The 23,594-nt window shown below is 39.7% G+C and overlaps 1 protein-coding gene across 2 annotated transcripts; it reads right to left on the reverse strand.

The window, feature by feature from the left end:
- Positions 1 to 216: 216 nt before the first annotated feature.
- Positions 217 to 21,629, reverse strand: LOC139737020 (adenylate kinase 2, mitochondrial-like). Of its 2 annotated transcripts, XM_071647698.1 has the most exons (5): positions 11,453 to 11,473; positions 6,017 to 6,351; positions 2,428 to 2,664; positions 1,395 to 1,562; positions 217 to 526 (listed from the first exon to the last, which is right to left on the reverse strand). In XM_071647698.1, exons 2-5 carry the CDS (start codon positions 6,152 to 6,154, stop codon positions 308 to 310), a joined length of 762 nt encoding a protein of 253 aa, XP_071503799.1. In that variant the 5' UTR covers positions 6,155 to 6,351; positions 11,453 to 11,473; the 3' UTR covers positions 217 to 307. The 2 variants fall into 2 exon arrangements, with proteins under 2 accessions (XP_071503799.1, XP_071503800.1); XM_071647699.1 differs by lacking the exons at positions 6,017 to 6,351; positions 11,453 to 11,473 and adding an exon at positions 21,485 to 21,629 and having other exon boundaries at positions 226 to 526.
- Positions 21,630 to 23,594: the final 1,965 nt, after the last annotated feature.

Raw genomic sequence — 23,594 nt, forward strand, 5'->3', positions numbered from 1 at the left:
ACGGTCCTGAACGGGGAAATGAATGCATACACGTCACACACGCATGCTGGGATCAAACCTTTGCACATGTTTTTAAATTCACAAATTGCGAATGGCATGCAATTCGTGAAATATATGGTGTATACAGTAGATGGAGAACCTTTGTTTTACACACACAAAAGTTTCCCACATAATCACAGGGCTTGCCCTCTTATGATCGTTCAAGTTTATCAACTATGAGTTAAGTCGCAAAAATATATGTTCTGCTTGAACTACTCAGATTTAAAAATTAAAAAAAAAGGGAAAGAAAAAAAATATGACTCAGTAATCAGACGAATACAACTCTGTCCTTCTGGACCTTCTTAAAGACAGCCTGGACGCTGGCGTAGACGGCGTCGAAAGACTTGGAAGCGTCGATGCGGGTGTGGAGGTTCTGCTTGGAATAGTAGTCCACGAGGGGCGCGGTCTGTCGGTGGTACGCCTCCAGTCGTGTCTTCAACGTCTCCTCATTGTCGTCACCACGGCGAACCAGGGGCTCTCCTGTTATCTATTTAAAGTAAGTTCAAAATCAAATCAGTGATAAAAAATGATAAATTTCTTATGCAAGGACAGGGAAACACAGGAATATAAACGAAGAGTTGCCTTCTGGAAAGAATCATCAGCAAATTTGAAACTTAAGAGCTGGGAAGCATTTTCAGACAATGATTTTTGTTTGTCTTCCCCAAATATGCTCAAAAATTCATTACGTATATAGCGAGCATTTACAAAGAAACAACAGCATTCCTTTAATAGTGCAAATACCACAGGCTTATTAATATTGTAGCATAATTTGCAAATCTAAAAAGAACCAAACATTTGTGTGAATATGATGGGGCAATTTATGAAGATACAAAATAAGTTATAGCTTTGTTGACATATATCTGGTCAAAAGTTATTTGTAATCTTTTACCATCTAAACTTCACAAACCAACAGAAAGCAGTGCTTGACATTAGTCATGGCCTAGTGGCCCAGGGCCACTACAACACTACAAGTTTACGTTGGGCCATCAAATTTCCATTTTGGTGCCCTGATCAGGCACCTACGATTAAAAAATAGTCCGAACAGGCCACTAGTAGTAACAAGCCATGTATGGTATATGTTATCTGTTAGATCAGTTGTGTAACTGTGCAATAAAGGTACATATAACTTAATGTTTTATTTCCCAGGATCAGTTGTCAGCTGACTCACTAACTTCACAAAAATAAAACTGCCGCATAACATACGGATGTTCGCGACTCTGGACATCAATTTCTGACAAACATGTTATTTTGATTAATTATATGGATAGATCTTCAGGCCGGGGAGTACAGCGTAACTGCCTACCAGAAAGAACAGTAAAGAAAAAAAAAACAAAACTAAATAAAACCAAGCTCACATCATCCTTCATGTGTTCCTTGGGTGGGTTGAACTTGGTGTGGTAAGACCTCCCGCTGGGCTTGTGGAAGAGGCGTCCGCAGATTCGCTCCACCAGCAGCGAGTCGTCGATGCCGAACTCGATGACGGCGTCCAGTTTCGTCTTCCTCTTTTCGAGCAGCTCGTCAAGCTAATAAAGAAGGGAAACAGTCACGGGATGAGAGTACTCACATGGAACTACTCAGGCAAAGTTTATCATTCCTACAGAAGCTATATTATGTCTGGCATTTGTCTTGCTTTTCAGTTGTTTTCTTGAATTAAAAAGAACATTTGTTTGAATCTGTTGGGCTGAGGGATCATGTACAGTACAACTTGTACTGTGTCATACAGTTGGTAAATGTCATTATGATACAAAAAATTACTCACCCCAAAAATATCAATCTTTACAGTACAGCCTCCTAAGAATTTGCATTTTAAGTAGAGTCATTGCGCTTTAGTCTGTGAATATTTGCATTTCATACACTTCCACCAACTGTTGCAAACACACTTTGCAAACTAGATAAGACACAGCTGCCATTACCTCCTAATTCTTCAACTGGATAATTTGCACACGATGTTATAAAAAAATTGTCTTTTTTGTTATGAAATAGGGCAAAGTACAATCTCTGCCCTATGAAAGTCACCACTAATATTACACTTGCAGTTATCACTACTTTCCAACAATTTGAAGCGGACTGTCAAAACCAGTAAATAGAACACCTTGCTTCAAAGTTGACTCCATTTGTCAGACAATTTCCTGGCAGTCAACCTGAATACAGGATGGATTTTGATGACAGAGAAACCACATCATAATGAGCTGGCTTTAGATGAGGCACCACTTCTGACAAGGTGAATTCAGCATTCGCAATTTTCCACTAGTGCAAGTAGCTGGTCTCTTTTTAGGAATGTTTACGATGAGGTACTGGCTTAAAGGAAGGTAAAATCACAGTCCGAGTGACCTCACAGTAAATGAGGCTTCCCTATGTTTTGACCAGCACCACAATGCAAAGTTTTACCTTTTCTGCCTGGACGACCGTCCTGGGGAAGCCGTCCAGCAGGAAACCATTCTTGCACTCGGGGCTGTCCAGCTTGCTGTCGATCATGTCAACGACCAGCTGGTCACTGACCAGTTTGCCACTGTCCAGGACCCCCTTCACCTTCTTGCCCAGCTCGGAGCCGGACGCGACGACGGCACGCAGCATGTCGCCGGTCGCCAGGTGACACACGCAGTAGTCATCGACCAGCCTGGCAGCCTGGGGTTAGAAAGACAGAAAGAAACAAAAAATAAATGATAATTTAACTAATTTGATAATACCCTCATAATTACGTAATGATGATATTAATATGATGACAGCACAATGCTAGGAATGTAATAATCATGAATCGATCATCAGCACTGGACCTACTCCGGACGTTATTATTGTCATGGCATGGTTGGTATGAGAAGCAATACTAATCCTCATGATATATGCTTGGTATGAAATAAAATAAAAGACCAAGACATGTCATCATCATAAATCGACCAGGACAAAACATCAGTTTTAAATATGCCTGTGTGTGAGTTCTTTAAAAACTTTTAAAAGACAAGCATCCAGTATTAAAAGTAGCTGCAGAAATCTACAGAGGATGCAACATTCGTATCAAATGTATCCAAATAAAATGTACAAACTGTAAGTATGATGCAAGAATCTATTGCATCCTGTGGATATCACACATTGTACATTGTACATGTATGTCTGTAGGTCTGTAGCACAAAAACTTACAATTGTAGTTGCACGAAAATATCCACTTTTACAGTACACTATTACAGATTACTGTAAAAGCATCCAGCCCTACAAAATTACATTCATACCCACACTTTGCATAATTTGTGATGGAGGAAACTCCATTTACAGGTCCCATCAGCATAATACAATCTACATGTACCATTTGTTTCATGACAGGATGAAGAATACAATTTGTACATTTGTAGAGTGAATAAGAAGACAATATGACATAGGAGAATTTTAGTCCTTCCAGTTTGGACAAGCAATACCTACATTTGTGTACTAATACATATAAATTGGAGAATGAGTTTAATTCGCCAAATGCTGAGCACTGCAAATCTTAAATCAAAATCAATGAACATGATTATAACTTGTATCTTTTTAAAACTTACGTACAGTGTACATGTATGTAGGATAGGATAGGATATTAAAAGCACATGATTACATTGTACATGTATGTGTATTGTTTTGAAGAAAGCATACAATTTACAAATGCACATTTTAATGTCAAATTCATTGTAAACTGTATCCCTGAATCTTGTTCAATCAATGTGTGACATCAAACATTGCTATGTATGTATACAGTTTCAAAGTTTTTTCCTAACATTCAACATACAGATGGTACACATTTGTACATAAAACATGTACAGTGTACGTAATTACAATGTACTTAGACCCCGTTTACAGTGCGGGGCTGGGCCGAGCCCGGCCTCAATTGCGGGGCCGAGCCCAACAATTTTGTCCGTTTACACTGCTGGGCTCGGCCGCACTTTTAATTCAAACCTTTCAATATTTTGTTGTAGTGGTGCTCTGCTTGTAAACAAACGCAATTTGGTATAGTCTGATTTTCAGACCCATTGCCAACTGGATTCCGTGGCGACGAAGTCGCCGTTTGGGCAAAGACCTTTGCTGTCAAAGGAAGAATCCTTTGCAGGACAAAACCACCATAAACTATACTAGTTTTCGACGTTGAGGGGGTTAATATCCTGAATAGCGAAATAGTACGGGCAGAGGGTTTGGAGGCCAGACTAAAATTGGCCGCGCATTTGGCCCAGTTTGCATTTACACTGAGAAAAGGCCGGGCTCGGCCGCGGCTGAGACCACTTCCTGAGCGTGGCCAAATGCGCGGCCAATTTTGGCCCCGCATTTGGCCTTTTGCGCGTTTACAGTCACTGAAATGAAGGGGGGCTCGGCCGCGGCCGAGCCTCACACTGTAAACGGGGTCTATGATTCTTGTACTTACACTAATATGAAAACTCAAAATATATGGTGTCTATGGCATGATGACCTTTAAGGCAGTGCAAAGTATGAGAGATTGTGAGATGAACTACTTCACATACATTGTACCACACATCCTTACATGCTCTATCGAGTCTCTCCCGGTGAGCGACCTGTAACAGCCCCCATCTCATCCTGTTTTCCCAATCAACCTATCCTCATCAAACCATCCGCATCACACCATCGCCACGCTCTCTTCATGGAAACACTCATCTCTCCTACTGCTAGAACAGTCATTGGGTAGTCTACAATTCAGACTCTTTACACAAAGGGAAAGTAGCGATCACTGGATAACTGAAAGTCTCCACATTACATGTGAATGCCTTTCATCCTTTGCTGACATAAATATTTCCCAGGGGCTGCCCGCTGGTCCACCCAAACAGACACAGAAATGCATCCCTTGCCTTGCTTGCATGAGCGGTACATGTGACTAGCTTCCCCATCCACGTCTGAACAAGGAGATACTACATTGTAGCTAGGCACAGTCCGTAGAATACCACCTTAGTCTGAGCAGCTGAAACAGCTGTTTAGAGTGTACTTGCTTGTCATTAAAAGTTGAAAGTTTAATTACTTTGCAAAAGACCATCATGTGTACCATCTATTTTGTGACACCCCTGGTATGCATGATGTCTGGTAGTTAATCAAACTGAAACCAAAAAGCACATGACACAGTTCATAATTGTGTAAACTAAAATCTTATAATTTCACAAAGTTGCTGATTGCTTTGATTTATTCTTCTATTGATGTTCCAATGAGCAATTGCATGTTTGGATTTCCTATTGAACGCACTGCATTAATGATTTCATCATTTTTTCCCCTGGAGATATTTATTGTAGATGGTTGTTTACCTGTACTACACGAGGGATAAAAATGACAACATCTACAGTAGCCCCGCTACTTCACAGGGAAGATTTGTCAGTGTTCTATCTGATATTTTCTTTCCTTTCATAGATGATTCAAAGATACATTCAAAGGGATGATCTCATAATTTACACCTTTCACCATTCATTATAAACAATATCTCAATCCAAACAAAACATTAAGGAAAAGATAACAGAAACAAAGAAACAAACACAACAATAAACATACCTGGTAAGTTTTCAGTAGGGAAGAACAAAGAAAAAATATATAATCACGGCAATATCAAACATTATCTTTCTTCTTTGGCCAAAGAGGACAATTTGAAGAAAATTTCTGTTCAAGACACTTTGTAAAGTGTATGAATATGATGTATTTGGAGGTAGTGACTATATAGTGTGAGAGTTGGACAAGTGGTTCAAAGTGACAGATTGCACTGGCATATCATCTAGAAGACTCATTTGAAGCTTTCTGGCTGGAAGGGGATGAACCCCAAAAGATCTATTTGCAACATAACATTCAAGAATTTCTTTACAATAATGCCTCTTTGGGATAGAGGGATACAGAATATACACACACCAAAAAAACAGACACATGCAAAAACTAAATGAAACTATCACAAAAAAGAAAAGAAAGACAATGAAAAAAAAAAAAAACATAAAAAAGAGAACAATTTGCTGCCAGGCAAGAAACCATTTTCTACCTGAGCTCCTTTCCCTGCTCCAGGGGGTCCCACAAGCACGATGCAGAACTTGGGGCGCTCAGCGCCCTGCTGCTCCGGCCCTCCCTCGCCCTCTCGCAGGGCAGCTCCCGGATTCCGACCCTCGATCGCAGCCGACATTTTTTAGAACGTCAAGTCACAAATTATCTTGAGACTATCACTGAGCTTCTTTGTCGTTCCCAGACGATCAGCGGAGACAATGTTATAAAGTCACTGAGCAATGCTTCCACGGAGCATCTGGAGTTTGAAATTGATGATGCAGCTCACACAACTCCCTTTTCTGGATTGTAATGGTGAACTCCGTCTGCAGGCTTTATCTGTTTATAAAGCAGGAATCAGATTTGGGGAGTGTTTGGTGGGGGGGGGGGGTTGGATATGCAGGAAGATAGGGGGAGTCATAAATTTACATCCACTCATTTGAATCTCTTCATGGCAAGCCCATATTCCTCAGTTGTTATTCCAGTTGTATTATTAGCAATTCAAAGTGGCCGCAAAATGCAGTTGAAACCAGCTGTACACTCGACTTACACATCATGGATGAATCTGAATACACACCAAACCACAAAATATAAACTACGCTGAGAGTTATGGACCATCAGGTCATGCACCTCTTGAGGTCATCATTGAGTCAAACAAAAACATCATTTCCTTCCTAGGCAGGGCAGCGGAAAGATCTAGAAGAGGAAGGAAATTGGGAAGGTTTCAAACCTCTATTAAAAAGCATTTAAACTGTGGACAAACTATCAAAACTCTGGCAGAATCACATTCATGACCAGTATCTTAGTTTAGGCACCTGCAAAATGATTCAAGGACTGGATGGTTTACAATGGGTAGGTAATTGTCTCTGGGATTTCTGTGTGTCTTGTAGAAAGTGGATGGAGATTTCAGAACCATGGGCATATATGGGTTAAACCCATAAGTATGAATGCACTAGTTATGATCAGAATGATACGAACAAGAATGATCAAACTACAGTATATTCCTTCTTCAATCCAGGTGTAGTGGTATTTTGCGTACTGTGGTATCCTGACAGAATTCTGCACAACTGATGCAAATCAAAACAGCAACATTTCTTGAAATAAGAGAGTATGCAAAGGACATACAGTGTACATGTATGGGTAAACCTTGTTTATATGACAAGCTTGTTTACAATGAGGTGTTGCTTTTAGCAAGGGGAATTTGGTGGTCCCGATTTGCCATTACCACTTCTGGTCTCTTAGGCACATTTGCAGTGAGGTAAGGCCTACTGGTCAGAAAGAGTTATTAAAATCGGAGGTCCTGGCACCCTCAAGATATAACAGAATTTGTTTTCCTGTGTGTGTTTTTTTGTTTTGTTTTGAGGTTTTTGGTTGGTTTTGTTTGGAAACCTGGAGGATATGAAACCATACGAAAAAGAAATAACCCTCACAACTGCATCAATCGTCTAAATAATTGATATTACCATACACAGTCCAAGCAAATCAAAATGATGCAAAATGCCACAAAGATCTAGATGACAGTCACAATCATGACCAAGTCAGTGATTTGGAGGTATCCATAACTACCTAATGGTACTAACACTATGGGCAGTTCACAGTCATTCACAAGATGGTAGATCTATTGCTTTGCTGATATACATGTGGAATAAAATTGTAGTAATGATGAACATACATGTAACTGCTGTTCTTTTCTTTAAAATATAAAAAGAAAAAAAAAAAAGGTATTCTTGCGTGATGTACAATGTGTCTGCGTCCGTACTATATGTTGTTTTTGTTTTTTTCACTATTTTCCCCCCATTTTGGTGGGCTATTGAACATCATTAAACAGTTTACAGTGCTCAGGCAATTACAATGTCAACAGTGGTGTGCTACTGTACCTCGTGTTATCTCAGCATCCTCAAAATACACAGCATGCCAGCATTACAGGCATAATTAATGTACCTGTAGTATATGGGGGCCCAGCAGAGGAGAAACATTTTCATCAGTCTTTGGCTGACAGTACAATGTGAATTGTACAATGTACATTGAAAGTAGAAAAGGTGTCCACTGAGCATCGTATCATGTTCACTGTACTACATGTATGTGTAGAGCGTACACACAGATGATATCAGCACTGAAATTTGGATCTTATAGTCTCAAGTGATGAAACTTTAGACAAAGTTGCATTGTTGTTGTTGTTGTTGTTTTGTTTTGTTTTGTTTTGTTTGTTTGTTGCTGTTTTTTTGAGGCAAGACAAAATCTGTGACACAAATTGACCCTGCTTACACATTTGTAGTTCATTGACAGGCCTCCTACATTGTACGCAAGTGACTGATTTTGATAGTTCACTTGGTATTAAACCGAAACATACAACATGTGTACACCATTGTACATCATGTACAGCACAAACCATGGACACATTGTAAATTCATATTGATCACAAGCTGTCTGATTGACAATTGAGAGTACTTAGTACTTGCCTTATTATCCAGCAATGTTGGCACCAAAAGTTTAAATATTCATAACTTTTGAATTGATTGTCCAATTTTCCACAAACTTATACTGATGTATTAAATTACAAATATCGCTGCTTTCACTAGATGCACATTCATATTTGGGCTTTGGTTCCATGTATTTTCTGCATGCATGGAACCAACTTGAAGCTCTAAAACCAAACAATGTATAATTGTACACTTGTCAATGCATGCATGATTTAATACACATGTACTAAAACAAGTTGTATCAAAATGTGCTGGTAGAAATGGTAAAATTTCTGGGAGTCAGTTGAAACACTATGCTTACAGTGCAGTGTACTGTCATTGATTTTTAATTAAGGGCAGGTCGCTATTATTCAACTTGTCCTATGTACAGACAGAGTAGACACCGTAAGCTTGAACTGTACCCATTGGGTTTCATGTCACACAGTATAATGTTGTATGCCAGGCCAAGATTTGGACAAGGAGTTAAATCAGACACAACTTCTTGGTTTGGAAGAGCAGGACTTGGTACAAACTGTAGGCCTATCAGTAGGAAGCACGATAACCTTCTTGGGAATTAGTTACTTTGTATAGGAAGAGCTGTTGTAGGATACGGCAATGTTTACATATAGTACACAGTAATATTGACTGGTGTTGCGCTGGAAAGTAACATTGTAATTTTGCATAACACCATGAATTATACGCTATTAACATAATATCACACTCTAAGTAGAGCAATATAAGATCTAATATATTCACCCGTAATTCATCAATAGTAATGACACTAACCAGCACATATTTTCACACCAAACACACAGGTCTCCGATCCTACTTCAAATACATGACATTTGAGAGTGTAATTGGACAGTATGTCTTTTCTTGTATTTGGACTTTGCTACTGTTGTGTACAAAGGAAATACAAAACATCCCGTTCCAGTACTACTTATGCAATGACAGCTCCACACAGGTGGTATCAGACTTTCAAATCTCTGGCGTACTTCCTTGAGCTTATTGTAGGGCTGTCATTGTTGCAGACCAATGTAAATCAGGTTTTAACAGGGCTCATTTGATTTACTGGAATACTGAGAGAATAATACAGAACACAGATTTTGCAGTATTTTGTTTTGATTTTCAAGCATCCATACTGTTGTAGGATTCGCATAAACCAGTCCGGAGCGCTTTATAGGCCTACATACTAGTATCCAAACTGATATCCATCTTTCTCTCCTTTTATTTTGTTATCCCAGCCTGGGTGAGCTACTTTCTTTTTTTAACCCACATTGTAAGCTCTGCTATCAAGGGATCATCCATGCAGAAAATACCCACCCATATACATTTCTCAACTCTGCTAATAATCCTGGTAAGAAGAAGCGGGGATAACTGTACAGTTTTCAATGCATACAACTACTAGAGGTCATGTTCAACGGCTATGAGCAAACTGCATTCCTGAGGTACAGGATTGTAGCTGACAGGCAAAACAATAAAATGAGGAAATGCTTTACCAATGCAGGAGAGGGGAATGAGTAGAATTACACACATTTGTAATCTTATTATACCAGTGAGGTGTGAAAAAAAAAAACACCTCCCTGCTTCAACTTGTAACTGTGCTGCTACAGAGACTCCTGCTAAGCCAGTACATCTGTGCCTCAGTTCCTTCGTAAAAAAAGTCTACAAATGTTGCAATAATGCGATTACAAGTCTGTATCTCTGACTGGAAGTAAAATGCAACATTCAGCTTCTGGCAAATCTGCATTATGAATTGTATCCTACACAAAACATAGCTACTGCTTTAATATGCAATATCAACCGACTGTATTGAGATGTCTATAGATGTATAACCCCTCACCAACCCTGTTATATTGCCTCATATGACAGAAGAAGAAATCCATGAACCTCAACTACAGTGTACTACAAAATGTAATCTTACATTTTATAGTTGATGATGTTTTCTATTATTAAAAACATGCTCACACCAAAGCTTCGGTGCCTGGCAATTTTGATTGCAACAGCCTTGCAACAGCCACATACAATTTGTAAAGCCTCAGAGAACTATTAGGCCTACAATGTACATACAATGTACAATCAAGAGTACACATTTGTACTGGCAGTATTCAGGAGGATAAAATATATGTTGGCCACATGTAAAGTCCTGCAAATAATTTTCATCCTCTACAGAATACTACTGTATCAGAACTGTGATAGTTGTTGCATCTACATATTTCCAATGGCTGAGAAGCTGCAAATTTGCATTTGGACCCTATATGGTCAATACTTTACAAATCACACTGTAAAAATTAATTCACAGCATAAATGTCAAAAACAAATTAAAATTGCTACGTATATAATACAAGAGCACAAGAACTATTTCAGAAAAAGATGGCGCGCAGGAGAACAAATTCATCCCACTTAAAAATCAACCAATTTGTCTCCACAAGACGAAACAATATACCAGCAAGAAATGAATCTGAAATTGATGCACGCCAACAACACAAGTCCTGACAATACTGCTTCACACTAAAATAAAGTGCAAACCCATGTCAACAGTCATCCGGATGAGAGAGGTGGCATACAATTTGTAGGCCTAATACATTTTATAAGCCTACACCATTTGCAAACAGTGACCTCGATAATATATCATATCACATAGCACATTGACAGCGTGAAGGCAATCCACAGTACGATTCATAAACCCTTCCCATAGGCAGAACAAATTTCAAGCGTGCAGTGAGTCAAACTGTAAACAGAGCTGAGACAGCGCAAGCAGGAATTCCAATACAAACATACATATAATTCCACCACTGGAGAAGAATTGTATTACGTAGACACGTCAAGTCACAATGATAAAATCCATTCACTTTCCCTCCCTTTATGGAGCACTGGAATCTGTCCTGTCCACTGAGCCACAGAAATCACAGGATGATAACCGGTACCAGGTACACCGCTAAACACACACAATCACACACACATTAAAGAGTGGACCAGACCGTAGCAGCCTACAGCCTACATTCCAAACCCTGGGGAAAGCTCCTTGCACTGCATGCACAGCCGAGCAGCATTTATACTCAGCAAAGACCCCAGCATTAACACAGGCAGTAACGGCTGACGATCACAGCAGCAGTCTGTATACAAATGTACGTATGTAGATGACCTGCATCCTCACCGCTGGGGGTGGGGTGGGGCCAGCAGCTAATGCCAGGATGCCACTCAGCCACGCCCTTTGGGAGATTTCTCCTTTGAAGCATCTTGCTAACACATTTGTACACACACTCTGCACACACACAAGCTGTGTACACACTGGTGCATTCAAGAACATGTAACCTTTGATACCGGTACCCATAATACTCTGTATTATGAATTGCCTACATAATGCAATTACCTGGTATAAATAGACATGTGCCATGCTCACTGTGCTTTTTGTTCAGGGACATGTTATGTACGTATGCACATGATGCTGGTCTGGCCCACATTAGACTACAGGATTATTTTTTTTTGTCTTTTTAGTAGTAAAACAATGAATTCAATGTGGCATCATTTTACAGTGCAGAATAAGCTTCTATTGCAGCACACCCAGACTACAAGGTTATCACTCAGGAATTGACAGGTTAGGAAGTTGATAATAGATTCTGCCTCATTTGCAATGTCTCTCTTGAGACCACATGATAAAATGATGCCACTGTCAATAAGAGAGTACTGTACACTGATTATGAATTGATACAAGTCTACAATGTATTTGAAGCATTGTTGCATCATATATTTTACAATGTACACAGTAGTTGCAAGACCCATCAAGTCTCATCAAATGTGCATCATATCAAAACTAAGCAGGGTCAATTTTAGTCACAGATTTCTCCTTCCCTCAAAAACAAGCAAAGAAAAAAGAAACAAACAAACAAAGAACATTAATTGAAATATATTAATAATATAATTTGGATAAAATATAGGCCTACACACTTTCTAATCTGTAACCTGTATTGCAATAGTCAACAGACTGACATTAAACCTTCACATTTTTGAATAATTTTTTATAAGTAGGCCTATGCTTCTCATTACTCAAAGTCATAGAAATATATTGCAAGGTCAAGCAAGGGGATACAATATACTGCAAGTACATACACCGTACATGTAACTATACGTGTAGCACTGTTGGGTTTCTTTTGTAGCCAAACAGTATCGAGCTTTTATCACTCTCAAACTACAGTTTGTAATCATAGCTAATTATGATTTTCACATTGCATCCAACAATTCCATGTGTTATCTTTATTCACTCTCCTGTAAGACTGCCAAGAGGTGGTGTACACCTCTTACAATACATAACAATTACAACGCATGTACAACACAGCACACATGGTTAAACTTGTCCTGTATAGACTATTAGTTAAAACTGGAGCAAGAACATTGAGAAAGACAAGATACATTGGACTAAAAGGTTATCAAATGTTTCACATTATAAAACATGTACAAAGTTCTATTGTGTCTGTGCAGCAATAATCATTAGGCAGTGTAAGCAGCCCTGGGAGTGCATGGATAGCATATTAAACCTGTGTGGGCTTGTGCTTGATGGGACTGACTGAAAGTGAACTTGCTCCCTCTACAGTTTACAAGCAGAAAGGTTTAAAAAAAAAAAAAAAAGAACTTCAGCTTTGGCAATAACCATGACCCAGCGCTATTTTAGATTGCTTTTCCATCTCGCTTTCTTTCTCTCTCTCTCTTTCTTGTATTTCTCTCTTAAAATTTGGAATCACTACTTTCAGTTTAGTCTATAATGCGAACTTTACCATCTAAGCTGTTTTCTCCTCTTTTATCTTTTGTCTCTTCATTTTTCTCCTTCTTTATTCACCTTGTTTTTCTTCCTCTCTTCTTACAACTCCCTCTGCCTCTGCCTTCTGCAGTATTTTCCCTCTGTTTTAGTTCTTAGACATGTTAGTTCATGCCCTGAATGGATTCTTGATAAGACAAATTTGCAGACTTTGATCTGTATCTGCCAAATCTTGTGTACACAGCACCATAATCTCATAAAGCACAAGACTATCATCTACTATGTTGTGTCACTGCCTGCCTTCATGCAGAAATTGAAGAACACAGCGGCAAATTGCAGATAATAATACTAACGATCTTTGAGGGATGGTATGGTTTTGGTTCAGATGATTATTCAGGTTTTAACTTTTTAGCAAGATAATGAGAAACCACAATGTATGATATATTTAAAAGACCATACAATTCCTAGAGGAATTCAAAGTTTATTTGATGAAAATCAGTTTTGAAATGGCTGAGATATCCAAAAACAAAGTAAAACAAAGTGGTTCTAATAAAAGGTAAGACCCAACTTTTATTAGGATCACTTTTTTCTTTGTACTAGAATATTACATCAGCCATTTCAAAACTAATTTTCATCACATAAACTTTAATTCCCCTTAGAACTGTATGCGTATTAATATTTCATGTAAGTGGTTTCTAATTATCTCACACTAAAAAAGCTAAAATCTGAATCACTACACACTCAACCAAAAGTATACCATCCCTTTTAAGACTTCACCTATGTGCACTGTACATTAATGTCCAATATGGGTTAAGTATTTTGTCAGCCTGTATGATAAGCAGTAAAAAAAAAAAATCTCTCATGCAGTTTATGCACTGCACAAGAAGATACACAAACTTCATAGACATTTGATGTCTTCATCTGTCATTGCTCCCCCATTTGTACATGAGAAGGTTTACATTGGGTCTACATGCAGACTGCATCTTGTTTATATTCTATGAAGGATGCACTGCTTTCTTTGATTAAATCGTCACTACTGAGACTGAGGACAAGCTTGTTGACATCCTTGCATTCTTGTGGCATTTCTGTTTTTAAGCTGTGGATGTCTACAGGTTTTCTATGTATACTTTTAATAGCATTCATTCAATCAAGTTGCATACAAATAATTTTAACAATAATGATGATTAATGCAGTGGTATCACAAAACTTGCACCAAGTTCAAACAGAAAGACTGCCTCTCACGAGTTGATCAATATGCTCTTGTTATTGGACATGTACTGTACATTGTATATTACGTGTACATCTAGATGAAAAGGGGTACTGAAAAATCATTGAAATGCTACAACGAGAACATAATATTCACAAGTTTGGGTAGGTATTCTTGATTCACTGAACATCATTATATTGCACAAACAAACTGGAATTGAAGTTAAGTGCAAAATTGCATACATTGCACATTTACACGTAGTCCTCTGCACAGTGTTCCTCACCAGCTCCAAGCAATATTTAAAGCCTTACAATCGTGGCGAGTGGTTTATTAGGCACGGAGACGAACGCAACACGCTGCCTCCCCCATTCTGCATCAAAGGTAGTGACCCCGAATGAGAATAGCGCTGGCTCAATGGGTCAGCGAACAACACTCTAGACTACAAGAGTTCTGTGCTACAAATCTCCTGACCCAAAATGGCTGTCCGAGCGAGCAACGAGAGCTTCCGAATGGACGCACACTCTCAGTGCGCATGCGCATGAAGAGAGGCCAAAAGAGCCACGCGTCTTCTGGCCTCTCTCCTCCAATCACCGCAGCTCACGGTCACAATGTTTGTGTATGATGCGTACACACACACGCACACACACACACGTGTCTCAGTGGCAGCATTGTCCGACATGTTTATGGATATAGCACCGAGTCCTGGCATTGCGCAATTGCATGCACAAACTTCGTTCGTTCGGGAGTTTACGTACCATTAGGGATGACGATCGTCCGACTTTAAAGTCAGTCTTGTCTGTAGATATTGCAACCAACCACAAGGGAGATGAAAAGAGACACTATCAGGGGTGGATGCTACAGACGGTTTCTTCGACATTTGTGTGTATCACACACATACAAACTGGGGCGTTCAGTGGCTGCATACATTTGCAGTTGGCCACCAGGGTAGGTTTGACTTTCCACATGTTGTCTATGTAGATAGGGTTTACATCATTCATACTGTACCTACAGTATTTTGCTCTTATTATAACGGTAATCATTTATTAGCTCAGTACGAACTACTGTACACCCACAAGTAGAAGACTTTTTGGATTGCTTGTCACTTTAATACAGTATTAAAGTGTGACCTACATGTACCGTAATGTGCACACAGACTCAAAGATATTGCACCAAAAAGTTCTTACAGGTCTGTGCACCATCCACCCTTTGCCACAGCTCACTAAACACTAGATTTGTGTCAAGCAGACATTTTGGATCCTGGTCTTCAACCACACAGAGGCTGAGCATACATGTAGTTGTCAATGCTTCTAGCAGTTGTCCACTAGAAGTAGACACTGGTACAGGCATGTACAGCAGATAGCACTAGCAGAATTAGGCTGCCGAGGACAGACTGATTTTGCTACAACATGCATTTCCCACAGACACCTGCCCGAGTATACTCGGGATTCATCCTTGCAAAGTGCAATGGGTTAAAATAGCTGAAAACAAAAGTACTAGGCCCTATAAATATTCACAAACAGGGTTTTGACTCATCTCAAGATTCACAAATGATCCCAGCACACGCTGCATGCACAATCTGAAACTGAAGTTAGCCGTCTAACACTACAAGACATGACTCTCTGTCAATTGTAAATTCAACTTGGAGCTGAAAATTGGTGCAAAAATAATTTACGGGACCATAACCCATTCCTAGTGTTTCTGTGGCATCAACTGATGTACGATGTTGTACATGACTGGTACACGTACGCCTACACAGGAACCTGGTATACCAGGTTCCCAAAATGTAGACAAATGTGCCTGCATTGGTGGCCTAAACTGAATGTTTGTGTTAACCTGTTGAGGATGAGTCCCGAGTATGTACACGGGCAGGTGTCTATGGGAAATGCATGTTGTAGCAATATCAGTCCGTCCTCAAGGGGTTAAAATGCTGGGCCCAGAAAAATGACTTTGATAGAAAGATTAGAATTGCTTCTATCAATATCAGTGTTCTTCGTTCTTTCTGTATGAAAATTGCATACTGTATGTATTGAAGTATTACTTCTCTCTTTCCCAATGTAGTGTGGGCTTATTTTGCTATAAAACTTGTAAGAAGATGTAGGGCCTACATAGCAATCAGAACTGCACTACATTGTAGATATCACCTTTGCTGACCCCATTAAGGTGCCTACTTCATGTAGAACAAAAGAGTTTGTGAGTCCAACAGCACAAGCTCTTACACCCGATCAATATTTTCATTGTTCAATGGCACATGTATGTACCTTTCAATAGTTGAATGTGGAAAGGGGATACATGTACCCCTTGACTGCTAAATTGCACAGATGTACTACGAACCTGTCATGTCTCTGTCAACGTGCAAAAAAGAATCTCGTTTTGGGGCATTGAAGGCTCTCAGAGAATTGCGGGAGGAACGGGTTAAATATGAGAGATCCTACAGCGCACACACAACCAGACACAGACAGAGATGGATGGACAGACAGACAGACAGACACAAGCATTTTCCCAACGATTTCTTTCAACTTGCCAAAATCTAAATATTGCAGAATCTTTAATGTAAATTTCCTACATAGATTTTCATTTTTAGCTCTGGCGCGCATGGCATGGAGTCCCAATTAAATTGCTCTTTGTAGTGACGTCTTGAAATTAAAGAAATATTGCATGATACTAGACTTTTGTTAGATGGCCAACTTCAAATCGATTTTGAATGGGACAGACTGATCGCACATACTGTGACGTCTGGCAAAGAATAAACTTCTTTGAGAGATAAGAGACGACATGAAAGTCAGCATCGATTACCTGCTTCCCGCTGACCGATCGGTGTCAATTTGGTTCAAATTTAAATTTTATGTGAGTGATTGGAAATAAGTTATTACACATTGACCTATATCTTGTGACTTAAATTTACATGTCGTATAGACCTAAGGCTCTAAGTACAGTAGTGTAGAACTAGGCTTCTAACATTACAGAAAAATCTGTCTGTCCGGAGGAGTTTCTTATCATTTTTTTTTTTACTTTTATGGCTCTCCTCATAAAGGGAATTCCATGAAGCCAGACAGTCTCCATGCCGCGGAACATATTCCCAGCCCCAAAATTTATGACAAAATACAGACTAGGCACCGCTAGTGGCCCTACAGGTACAGTTGTTGTAGCTGCCACTGCCGCGTATATGCACTGAAATTCAATGTGCGCTGTGCGTCACTGTATCCCCATAGGCATACGTGTTGTGTGCGGGATGATCGTTGTGCTATCGCTGCGAATTTTTAGTGCATGTGTCAATGGAAAAGTGGAAGGATATTGTTTTCACTTTGTGTGAACAGGCATTTTTCGGTACGTATCGAAAATACAGGATTTTCACTTACCAGCGAAGGTGACAGTTGCCTTCGGAAAGCCGGAATTTCAGCGTAAATTGCGATGATTCGTGACGTATCATACCAAATTTGCAGCGAAAGTTCGTTAAGTTTCGTCTTTGTTTGTCTATTTACCTATATTAAATGTAAACTTCATTATTTTGTTTGACATTTTTGGAAAGTTTACACTAGGTAATGTTCGATTTCTTCAATGCACAACCTAAGCTGCGCTAGCCAGCACAACGGGTGTGTGGCAGCTGGAAGTAGGGCACTGCAAGACAATTTTCAGTCGATCTCGAGTCAAAGTTTGCGTGTGGCTGCATTTTCTCCGCGCGCGCAGGAACAAACCCTTGCGCATGCGTGCGTCTGTAGGAGTTGTACACACAACGTAGGTTGAAGTTTGCATAAGAACATACAAATGCCATGCAACAAACTTGCCTCCTTTTCATCGTCATTAATTTAAATTTGTTGAATTCCACCAAAATAAAAAACCTAACTTAGTCTAACGTTAGTTATTCAGAAATTCCTTTCACCTCCGTGGGTAGCCGTTGACACATGCACGCATATCGGTAATGAGCGATTTGTTGACTTTGACATACGCACCCTGCAAATAAACGAGTACAGTATAGTATAGTCTGCCAGCCGGTACTTCAGGCGATGCCTTGTGCGAAACGGGACTCCCTGATGCCGTGGACGCGCACCCGTCACGAGCAGGCGCTGAGCGGTGACGTAGCAGACAACGTTGATTTCAGAGCGCACATTTAAATATAAGGACACGCACAAGGTTCGATCACAGCTATCGCGCGATATCGGCAGTAGTTTGTGGTAAAAAAATCAACACGTAATTTCTTGCATACTGTAATGAAATTTCGGGGTCAGTTTTTACTGATTAAAATCATATTTTTGAAGTTCCAATGCACAAGGTATGATTTTGTGGTTTTTCACTTTGCAATGAGAGTTCTTTTGAAGAACGTACAGCTGTAGAACATTTTTTGATTTCTATTGAATGAGCCTATACAGACCAATCACTAAAATGGCTTTAGATCAGTCCGGGAAACCCGCTCATGAGGACCGCCCCCGCGTACGAGGATGGTCCCTCCTCATGAGGACCTCCCCCCGCCTCATGAGGCCCCCCATTCACTTCTTATTCATCTCACATCTGACGTATAAATTGTCGCAACTTTGCACGGTGATTTTTTGTTACACACACATGTCCACTATCCATGATGAAAAGAAGAAAAAATCCTGTCTGTTTTTTTTTTCAAAAATCGAGTTTTAATCAACCGATGCAGAGCGCCCATCAAAACACGGGCGCCAGCGCGTTCGCACAATGCAAGACTGCCGCACCTAGCGGCCTGATCCGACTAAATATTTTCGATGCTTTTTTCTGCGGCTATCACCTCTCCGCGCACGAATCAGCCTCGTGAAGCTGAAGTCTGACATCTTTTTACACAAATTCGTAACGAGAAAAATTAAATCAGTACTAACCTGATCTTGTCCATATATTCCAAATTACTATTCCACACTGATAGAGTAGGTGGGTAGATGACATACCCCAGTTTGTTAGCAAAATAATCACTTTGTAGGTATGACGAGTTCACTTACCGTCCACGATTCCGCCGTTTGGGCGCTTTTTCTGGAATCATCCCGCGACGCGACGTACGTCGCATCACATCACGCATCCAGCACATACCAGACTGGTATGTGTTGGATGCGTGATGTGATGCGACGTACGTCGCGTCGCGGGATGATTCCAGAGAAAGCGCCCAAACGGTAAGCGGGCGGCGGAATCGTGGGCGGAATTGACGAAGAAAGTGAACTCGTCATACCTACAAAGTGATTATTTTGCTAACAAACTGGAGTATGTCATCTACCCACCTACTCTATCAGTGTGGAATAGTAATTTGGAATATATGGACAAGATCAGGTTAGTACTGATTTAATTTTTCTCGTTACGAATTTGTGTAAAAAGATGTCAGACTTCAGCTTCACGAGGCTGATTCGTGCGCGGAGAGGTGAGAGCCGCAGAAAAAAGCATCGAAAATATTTAGTCGGATCAGGCCGCTAGGTGCGGCAGTCTTGCATTGTGCGAACGCGCTGGTGCCCGTGTTTTGATGGGCGCTCTGCATCGGTTGATTAAAACTCGATTTTTGAAAAAAAAACAGACAGGATTTTTTCTTCTTTTCATCATGGATAGTGGACATGTGTGTGTAACAAAAAATCACCGTGCAAAGTTGCGACAATTTATACGTCAGATGTGAGATGAATAAGAAGTGAATGGGGGGCCTCATGAGGCGTTCCCCGGGGGGCCTCATGAGGCGGGGGAGGTCCTCATGAGGAGGGACCATCCTCGTACGCGGGGGCGGTCCTCATGAGCGGGTTTCCCGGACTGAGATAGTCTAGGCTCTATGACTTACTGTTCTACCAATATTTGCCTAAGTGAGTGTCAGAGTGTTACTTATAGTGTTAGTGTTCTTAATATTATGCCTTCTGACAGTTCTGGCCTTGTTGCCTCCTGGCTCCTCACTTACGCGTTGGCTTAGGATTTAGAACTAAATTTACAATAGGTCTAGAGTAACTGCGTCAGTAAGCGGCCGTGCAGCCGTTCGCGGCAGGTACAACATACATGGTAATATACCGCTAAATACAGCACTGCACTGTTACATGCACACTACACATATACTAACACACTAGCAATCAACAACAACCAACCGATAAAATGGGCACAATCTCAGACGAAAGTGAAATTTTCTCACCGAAATGACAACATATCGCATCCAAAATGAAATTTTCGGTACTTCTTAACATAACAGTTAAGAAACAATGGTCCAAGAAACTGGATTTTTTGTCGTTTTCTCGATGTTCATGGATTTTGAAAACACATCCTCACGTAAAATAGAACTTTCGCGAGCCGATGTGGGCCGCCATTTTTTTCGGAAAGTGGATGTTACCATCGAAAAAAAATGGGAAAAACACGAGAAAGACATCAACAACACCGCCAGAATTGCGATCTTGTTTGCGGCCAATGCATGTGCGCACGCTATTTTCACGTGCTTTCGCAATGGGAATTGGCGCTTACGCAATGTTCGCGAGACATGTGAAGGCGTTTCAGCTAAAGATCGCGGAGCACGCGCGTATTGCATAGGGATTGTACATCGTGCCGCAAGCAGAAATACTACGTCGCATATTGCCCTTATCGGCGAAAATTGTGCCGGGTTTTGCCCTGGTAAATCATGAAAACTGCGTTGGTCAATGGTTAATTTCTTTTACGAAAACAATTGAGTTAATGAATAATCTTGTCTATGATATATGAAATGGTTGAAAATAATTTGCCTGATTTGTTTGCATTGGAAAAACCCTTAACAATGCTTAAACTGCCGCAAACGGGATATTTTACTCTAGGGGCATTTAGAGGCATTTTAGTTCCGTGAAATTTGAAACGTCGATGACAATGTAGGTATGAAAGTACCTAAATAGGCGTTTGAAATGTGGCCCATTTACGCATTAGCCTTTAGTGAGTACAAGGTAATATAATTTAAGCCACTTGATTCGATTAGGGGCCCTAACGGTTACAGGTGGAGTTATCTATCCATTCCACTAACATCAATTGTAGTACGTAGGACCACACAAGGACACTTGTCCATTGGTCCGTGCAAGAAGAAAGTGCAGTGACGCTGCATGTATGTTTTAGTTACATTTTCTTTCTTACCTGTGTACCTTTACCGGCTCCAGGTGGGCCCAACAGAATTGCTTTTATGCCTACTGCAACATCCTCCACTTTGGGCTTTGGTTGAGCTAAAGGCGGCATTTTTAATGAAGAAAGCTGGGTCTTCAGCAGTTGGCGATGCGACGGAAATTTGTGCACGTGTGTGACGTGTTACATGAAATCGATCATATAAAAATGAATCGTTGAAGACATAATTGTCTAATCGATCTCGATTAGACTCTTATTACAGGCGCCTTGTGGAGCTGTACTCACAGAACGCCATGTAGGCTGCATCCCCGTTCCGCTCCCGAAAGGGATAAAACCGCGTCCAAGGAGGAAATAATGCGACAGGCAGATTGCGAACAAGTAGGATGACTGAGAGACTAAAAGATAGATAGATTAAAGGGATAGTACAGTATTGGTGGAGATGAGAATTGGACTTTTAACTTTTTGCGAGATACCAAGAAAACACTTATAATATAGTACAGAGCGGCATACCATTTTAAGAGGAATTCAAAGTTTATTTGATGAAAATTGGGTGTGGAATGAATGAAACATCCAAAAACAAGGTGAAACAAAACGATCGTAGTAAAGTGTGGGTCCCACACTTTATTAGAATCGCTCTTTTTTGGATATCTCAGCTATTTCAAAACCAATTTTCATCAAATAAACGTTGAATTCCTCATAGAATTACATGCTCTTTCATATTTCATAGGAGGTTTCTCATTATCTCACCAAAAAATGTTAGAAACCTGAAATTAGGTCTCAACCAAAACTGTACGATCCCTTTAATACTTATAATTGATAAAGATGTACTGATAAAAGAATCTGAATTTTAATTCTCACAATGAAAATCAAGGTAAAGACAATATCAAGCTCCATTACGATTGAAAAATCAAAAAAAAAATGTGGAAATTTTGCGGTCTATATAAGTCATTACGTCACACTGCCTTTGCCTATAGTTTTGTGCAATTTTTTCTTCCATTATCAAAATAAAATATAGATAATAACTTCTGCCAGGCGAAGCTGAATGGCACCATCGTCTGAACCTCGAAAACAGCAAAAAGGCAATACTGATGAATCTGGTTGAAAAGTGCACCGTATAGATGAGTTTTTGGTACATCGTATACGTTCGATTGAACAGATATAACGATAGGAAAGGCCACATACTTTGTTTTTTGTTTGATTGTTTTTGTTTACAGTTCTTTTTGGTTTCTGCTTCGAGTTGTCACGAAGTTTTTTTTTTGTTTTTTTTTGTTTTGTTTTTTTCAATTTGGCGCTATATATGCTTTGCCAGTGGCTCAGGAGCTAATATTCAATAGGCCCCTATACTCCGTTCTGCATATATGTTTTGTGTTTTGTTTTGTTATAATTGGGTCTGTAGTACTTGGATTCGATATTGCCATTCCAGTTATCTTACATTATTTTACTCTCAAACAGGGCTTCGACATTAGTGCTTTACTGATAGCCTGAAAGTTTCAAATTTCAAATTTATTTGTGTTTATGTTTATGTTTGTGTCTTGGAAGTCTGCAGGGTGATAGGGTCCATGCTGTATAAGGGTGAGAGTTGGAGATAATTAATTGATTAATGCTTATGGTCGCATGCCAATAACGAAAAAAAAAATGAAAGAACAAAATTGTAATTTCTCGTTGCGCGCAGAAAGAATAGTATTTAATTCAATTCAGTTCAATATATTTGAACCAATCTTCCATTCATCAATGCAAAATAACAATCAATTAGTGTCGAACAATGATTTTGATGCCATGTTTCCGCGCATGACAATAGATAAATACGTCAATGGTGAGAGGTACAACTTTCAAGAGGTCCATCAAAGATTTAAAAAATAAGATACATTCTACCAACACACAGATTAAAAAATAATAAAAAAAAAAAACACCGAGGACGCCATGTATTAGACGGTTGATGTAGCCCTTTTCTGATGAAAAAAAAAAATTACTTCTGATTTTGTACTGATTCCCTCTGATGGGATTCCCACAAGTTTATAGGAAACTACTAAAATTGCAATGGAAGTCTATGAAAGATACCTTTTAGAAATTAAAGCCTGCTAGATTTATTGTTTACCCCCTTGTTTTTATCAATGATTTTTATGAC

This window comes from Diadema antillarum, unplaced genomic scaffold (genome assembly GCF_040938485.1).
Source record: "Diadema antillarum isolate AM-2024a unplaced genomic scaffold, OU_Dant_1.0 seq00000675_RagTag, whole genome shotgun sequence".
Taxonomy (NCBI): Eukaryota; Metazoa; Echinodermata; class Echinoidea; order Diadematoida; family Diadematidae; genus Diadema; species Diadema antillarum.